A 7,025-nucleotide genomic window follows, 5' to 3' on the forward strand; every position below is an offset into this window, starting at 1 on the left:
GGCAGCCTCAGGCTCTCAAGCGCCAAATGGACTAGTCATCCATTGTGGAATGATGTCGTAGGGTAACATAGGGATCCTCTACCCGCTAAGAAAAGGACTCATGAATATGCTTTATCTTCTCTACACCACAGTCGAGGACGACTATGATTTCAAGAGAGAGGTAATGTCATAATAATCAATATCTAATTCTCCTAAATGATTTTCTCATGTTAAACTGATCATTTAATATGGGAAAGTGCCAGGGGAGAAAAATCTAGAATATTGGTTAAGCTAGCAGACCGACCACAGTAGGGATCCAAAGGAGGGAAAATAGAGATCCAAAGGGGGGGCCATCTGCAAAAGAGCCATGTGAAACAATGGGCTAAAAAGATCCTAAGGTTCAGCCCATTAAGACTTCCAAAATGCTAAGGTTCCAAAATTCAAAGGTTATGTCCAAAGGTCAACCTTAAGGAATTGGATGCTTTGTGTGTGACCAAAAAAGTCTTGCATATCCCTACATAGGAGGGGGCAAGCCTAGCAAGTAGGGGATGAGAGATAAAGCCACACACACACACAAACAAGCCCCCTTAACACAAAGGGAATGAAGGACAGATGTCAGATGCCTAAGCTAGTTGCTCCCAAAGTGTGCTCAATTCCTATTGGATGACCCTTGAAGTGGACCAATGAGAATTAGGCTAGAGTAAATTTAGCCTAGTTAATTTTAAAACACTTAATAAAAAGAACCAATGAAAATTAAGTCTCCTGGATTATTATTGGACAGCCCGTGAAGGGGTCCAATAGGAATTGAGCAGCCCAATGGACTACTTAATTCCTATTGGTCAAAATGGGGAAAGGTCCAATGGGGATTTAATGCATTTAAATCAATTAATTTTAATTGATTAAGCTCTCACAAAAGGGGAAAGGGGGACACATGTCAGAAGGCTATCACTTATGCTGCTTAATAGCCATTGGCTTGACTTGGGGAGGTCCAATGGGGGAAAAGCAAGAGAAAATAGCAAGAGGGCTTTCCCAAGAGAGAGAGGGGGCTGATTTTTGCAAGGCATTATTACACACTCACTCACACACAGTCTATGTGTGAAGTAAAGAAGACTATCTCTTCCCAAGCTTTAATGGAGAGCTCATCACCTACTCTAAGCTTGTGAGATAGAAGCCTACTTCGACACACTCTTGGCATGTGGATGCAAATCCAACCAAGAGCCAAGCTTCAATGCATGCTCATCTCCTCTACCAAGATAATTACTAAGCTAAGCTATGCTAATATGAGTGATTATGTGAGGAGATGTACATCTTTCTCGTACGATACTCCTTCTTCCTCTCAATTTACTCTCATACCCTGCTAGCTCTCACCATCTTCGAAGGTGTGTGAGGTCTTGGGTATGAGAATGGGGATAATTAAAGTTGTGTTTGTTAAGTGTTTTGCTTAGTGCATGAAGCTTTCATCTTCATTGCACTAGCTAGTCTTGAAGGAACACAAAGAATTGTATTGTACAATGTCTCTCTTGATGGGAGAAACCATAATACAAAGCCTTTTGGAGGGGGGACCGGCTCCATGCAAATCCGGTCCTCAACTGTTGTCAATAGCTTAATTTCTCTCTCTTTTGAAAGTATTGTTGATGCTATCTAACTAGGTGTTATGCTTTTTGTTGCTCTCTCCACCCAAGCACTCTTGTAATTCTCATTAGGAATCTATTCTAATGAAATGCCCACTATGTTCATGCTAATTTCCGCTACACATAAGTTTTTAGACCATTAAATGTTACACACCTATTTGTCAAAATGTTAATCACCTCTCCATAATCTCATGGCAAATAAAGAGGCCCTCTTAGACCCATCCTCTTCCTAATGCTTTGGCCCCACCAACTAAGCCGCAAAGATACTGCAAGTCTACAAGGGGACTTGATGGGCAAACACTAGTGGAATTCATCATTGCAAATTTGGCCCCATGAACTGGAGCCACAAAGATATTGTAGAGTGTGTTGCAAGTGTAGCACTGCCCATTACTTGCAGATCTACAAAGGAGCCCCCTAACTCTCTCTCTGTTTCTTGCCACCATGAGCTCACAATATGTTTCAAAAAAAAAAGCAAATTGCCCCAAAATTGTGTTGATATCATAATTGGTTTATATCGATGCTAATACCAAGACCGCTAGATTTTCAAAAATCGTTGTAGATCTAGCGTTGGTAATTTTTAGAGGTCCTAGTAATCTCACGAGCATGCACACACACACACAAACACACACACACACACACACACACATGCATATATAATTTGTTCTCTAAGATTATAAGACAATATGTTGATTCAGCAAGTAGAAAAAAATGCGAACTTGTGTTGTCACTTGATTAACTAGATTGAGAATGGATGTAAAAATATGACATTTGTCTAATTTCCCTTTCATGTTGAGATCACCTCTTATTTATTTTTGTGTGTATAATCCGCGGAGAAGAGGGAGGGGGGGGGGGGGGGGGGGGGGGGGGGGGGGGGGGGGGGGTATTGCCAAGAATCATTATTTGTTAGAGGATAATGAAAGAATTGTTGGAGAAAAGAATTCCCCCTCCCTAAGGAAAGAGAGCTGGCAATTATGCAGACAATGGGAGAGGGCTTGAAAGCTAATAAGCCTAGTGTACATCAAATGAGAGTTGCTCAGGAGTTCACTCGAGCATTCGCTTTTGACGCTCATATATTATTGCGCGCGCATTCTATCGGTGTATCCGGATATCTTTCTTTATCTTCACAATAATCATAAACCTTGTATTGATTGGCATATTGAAGCTGACTTTGTTGATCCACATTAAATGTTTGGTAAGGAGGGTTGTTCCACCATCTCTTCCTGGTGCAACTCGCTTTTCCATTCTTGCACGCGTCGAAGGAATACTTCCCAAAGGAAGCAACAAAGGGAGACTTTGCCCAATTTATCTTTATAGCTCCACCTTGTGTGGCCCATATGCTACCATCCCAAATGCTTGCATAGATTTTCATCGGTTGGAGGCGCAAGTATGGAATGCCGATGTCTTCATTGTTCTTCACCACTCGGATTGGGATCCCATCCACTGCCATGCTGCATAAACATACACTATTCATTATTGTGCTCTACCTAGAACAAAATTCTACCTACTTTCTTATGTATATACTGAAAATTTTGGGAGGATTTTCTCCTTTTTCTTGTGCTCTCAATGGGAATTATTGGACTTCTAAATGGCACAAAAGCAAGCTAAGAAAAAATTTTCCTGAACAATGCATGACCTACCAAGAGACTGCATATTTTGCACTTTATCTTGACTTATACTTTTGAGCTTGTTAATGTACCTACTCTTGATTCCGAATCGATAAATACATCGCCGTATTCTATGACTTTACACTAGCCTAAGGTGTACAAATATTTTTGCAGAAAGCAAATTTTCATGAGCTCAAGCTACTCAAATCTCCCATTAGTGTAAATTTCCCGGTTGTAACTTCCCTCAACCTTGATTTTTAAGGTTAAGAATAGGGCATTTTAGTTATAAATCCCAGTAAATACCCAAGTTTTTTTCATAAATCCCGGTTGTCTGACTACTTTGCCAAGAAAATGGTTTTTTCCCGAGCAGTAATTGTAGCAAAAATCTAGAAATTTTTCAATCTTACATGATTTGGTAAGGATTCCAAATGACAGAGTAGTTGTGATAGGCGGCGGCGGGGTCGAACCACAGATAGTTCCTTTGCTCTCGTCCGCCGGTGCCATTCCAAAAGACATTGGTCTGCAAGATGTAAGGTTGCCCACTCACATTGCCCAGGAACTCAAAATCTAGCTCATCTCTGATGTCGTCTTTGTCTGATGCAAACTGGAAACAAGCAAGAACTCTCTCTCTCTCTCTCTCTCTCTCTCTCTCTCTCACACACACACACACACACAAGCACACAAGCATGCACAAACAACCCACTTTGGTAATGAACCCATAGTTAGTCTTACATAGTAAGCGGTGACGGTGCCGGCAGAATTTCCGCGCACTAGCTTCATGTTCATCTGGAAGCTGCCAAATAGGTAGCTCTTCTTGGATCCAAATCCTGATGCTGCACTTCAAGGAGAGTGCTTGAGTTACATAAGCACTTGCATGCACACACACAGAGAGAGAGAGAGAGAGAGAGAGAGAGAGAGAGAGAGAGAGAGAGAGTACAATGTGAGCTAGACTTGCATGCAGAGAGAGAGAGAGAGAGAGAGAGAGAGAGAGAGAGAGTATAATGTGAGCTTGAGTTACATAAGCACCTGCATGCAGAGAGGGAGAGAGGGAGAGAGGAAAACCTGTGACATTGTCGAGGACGATCTTCAGGACGTGGTCGTTATTGAAGGATTTGACGTTGTCAGGGCCCCATGTCACCTCGAAGTCTCCCGAGTAGCGCCCCTCTGCAACGCCGCTACTCGCAATCACCACTATCACCACCACCACCACCACCGCCGCCCTCCCTCTGCTCATACTCCCAGTAATCTCTCCCAATTATTGTCCTAATTAGCTCTGAATTGGCTGATTAGTGACCCAACCTCACTCTTCTGTTTAAGAAGTCAATTAGTTCTAGTTTGGGTGATTAATGCCTCTTAATCCCCAATTTGGGTGACTAATTATAATTAGCGCTAGCCTCTCTTAATCCCAAATTTGGGTCTGAATTCTTGCTAATCTCCCTTTCACTCCTCTTGAAGCCTTGATGATTAGCTCTATAGCTTTGGCCTCACACAGGCCTTGGGAAAACAAGAGAAGATGGCCCAAGTAAGAGCTACCCTTCAAGACCAACCTTACTATTTGAAACTCTATTGCTTAGTAATCTTACTTTATATTACTTAAATCCAATTACCAAGGGTACCTCCTCATGGGAATCATTGTTCTTGAGAAGAATATACCTTGACTAGCTAGACTTTGGAGAGAAACTATGGTTATGGAGTAAACCTTAATCCTAGCCTAGTTCTTGAGATGTGAGAAAAGAAAGATAGAAACCTAAGTGTATGCACCCCAAGAAATAAGAGTATAGAGAAGAGAAAAAGTTGCCTTAAGCCAAGAGCCCACCAAATGTATAGTGCATAAGTGCCCTTGTGGTTGTCCTCAACTTAGCTTTCCCCAAGTGCATAAATAGGCTCCCACAAGTGCCCCCCTTTCCAAACTTTCATCGAAGTTGCCTAGCCATGTTACTACTTGCATTAAAAGCCTTAAGCACAGCACCACTTTTATTATGGCCCAAAGTCTCCGCTAACCAAACGCGCTTTGCCAAAATTAAGGCCAATTTGGATGTAGTTCGTTGGTGGCTAGCCTTGTTTAGTGTGTCGCATTTGGTCAAAAGCCTTAGGGATAAGCGAAGGAAAGAGGGACAAAATAGTTAACTACATATGTTTTAATCTTTTGTCAAGGGCATCTCCCAAGAAGGTGGTTGATATGTGTGTCCAAGTTGTATAGCCAAAAAGTCAAAATGAGACGTTCAAGTAAGTAGGCTTTATGGAATAAACATGTAGAATTGACCAAACTCCCTTGATTTCCTTTGCAAAGTCTCGTTTCATACATGGTATTCACTACTAGTGAGCTTCAACCTTTTCATCTATACTATTATAAAAGGGGGAGGAATCCCCCCCACCCCACATGGCGATAACTCCTTCAACTAGTGTGTGTGCCCTGCAGCCCCCCGGCCCCACACACACACACACACACACACACACACACACACACAGAAAAGGCCGCCCACAGTACTAGTTTAGTTTAATGTGAAGAAAAGTCCAGCATGTCAATGTGCTCCTCTTACTTTGAAATCTTCATTTACCTCCTCCTTCATAGTCCTTTCATGGCATAAGTTAGCATGTCATATTAATCAAGCTCCTTCTTGCCTTCCTCCTCACTGAGCATGTCATATTAATCAAGCCCCTTCTTGCATCCATCCTCTCGAGTGTGTTTTTGCAATGCTCTTTACCTACTGTTTAAAGAAACAAACTCATTCATCGATCGCGTGACCCTATTATGAGGGGATTATGCAGCAATAGAATTGTTAAGACGCATCCCGATGAGGGAAGTTGCAAATGAACTCATATTTCGCTAAATTAGTTGGAAATCCAAGACAACTCTAATATGCAACAACATTTGAAGTTCCTCATTTAATTGTAGTAAATTGTTGCAAAGGTTTTACAAGCTTGGTGTTTGGAGTGAGGAAATACATATCAACAAATTTTAGGAAAGTTAGTTGCCTACTTGGAATTCTTCAAAAATAAATTCTTTTGCTATGAAGATTCAGTGCTTCATTATTTTTAGATATATTGCCTTTTTTTTCGAGGCAATTTGTGACAAATTACATGCTAAGCACTCAACAACGGATCTCAATTGTCAAAAAAGAATAAAGATTAGAAAATCTTGAACAATCGAACCAAAATAGATAAAGAGTATTTTAGAAATTTTGACAAATCAGAGAGGTATTTTGGTAATTTTTTGTCCCACTCTCTCTCCGCCACGTGTCCGGACCTCCCCTTGATTCCCTTCAATAAACTCCAAAATGTGACACCTAAACTAAAGTACCTTCTATGTTTTCCTTCCAATTAGCCTTTGCCTTTTACAAAGGGTATCTAGTGAAATACCCTCTAATGAGTCCCAAAACCAAAATTGGTCGGGCTTACTACCGGGTCTACTACTCAATCTATTAATTAATTAGAGTAGCAGATTCCCTCTCCCACTTTAGACAAAGTAAAGCTTGTATTTTTTACTCTAGTTCCTGTGCATCAATCCTCCCTTACTTCTCTGCGGAATCTCAGACAAGAGCATGTGCTCTCCTCTCAAGCGGGTAGCCCTCTCAAGCCCCCCATGCAACCTACATACCCATCTGTTATGCACAGTGAGCCTCTCTCGACTCTGCGCTCTATGCTCACCTGCATAGAGAGAGAGAGAGAGAGAGAGAGCCTTGCGTTCGCCTCTATTGTTCCTGTACCTGCCTTCGCCTCAGGCTCGGCATTCACTGTCCCTGCTTGGAGTGCAGAGGTTGCTATGCCCGCTGAGCACCCAATCGTTTTATCACCACCATATAATAGGCAT

General features: G+C 41.8%; 1 protein-coding gene across 1 annotated transcript; it reads right to left on the reverse strand.

The window, feature by feature from the left end:
* Positions 1-2,493: 2,493 nt before the first annotated feature.
* On the reverse strand, positions 2,494-5,040 carry LOC147429365 (putative xyloglucan endotransglucosylase/hydrolase protein 5). The gene is made up of 4 exons (XM_086494946.1): positions 4,277-5,040; positions 3,947-4,047; positions 3,622-3,818; positions 2,494-3,058 (listed from the first exon to the last, which is right to left on the reverse strand). Exons 1-4 carry the CDS (start codon positions 4,446-4,448, stop codon positions 2,677-2,679), a joined length of 852 nt encoding a protein of 283 aa, XP_086351072.1. The 5' UTR covers positions 4,449-5,040; the 3' UTR covers positions 2,494-2,676.
* Positions 5,041-7,025: the final 1,985 nt, after the last annotated feature.

Source organism: Adiantum capillus-veneris, chromosome 22 (genome assembly GCF_014529385.1).
Source record: "Adiantum capillus-veneris isolate H3 chromosome 22, ASM1452938v2, whole genome shotgun sequence".
NCBI classification, from domain to species: Eukaryota; Viridiplantae; Streptophyta; class Polypodiopsida; order Polypodiales; family Pteridaceae; genus Adiantum; species Adiantum capillus-veneris.

Coding starts and splice junctions, on each gene's coding strand:
- LOC147429365 (XM_086494946.1), bottom strand. CDS start 4,448: ATGAGCAGAGGGAGGGCGGCGGTGGTGGTGGTGGTGGTGATAGTGGTG. Junction 3,819..3,946: donor GCACCGTCACCGCTTACTAT/GTAAGACTAACT, acceptor GCTTGTTTCCAG/TTTGCATCAGACAAAGACGA. Junction 3,059..3,621: donor TGGAATCCTTACCAAATCAT/GTAAGATTGAAA, acceptor ATGTTTATGCAG/CATGGCAGTGGATGGGATCC.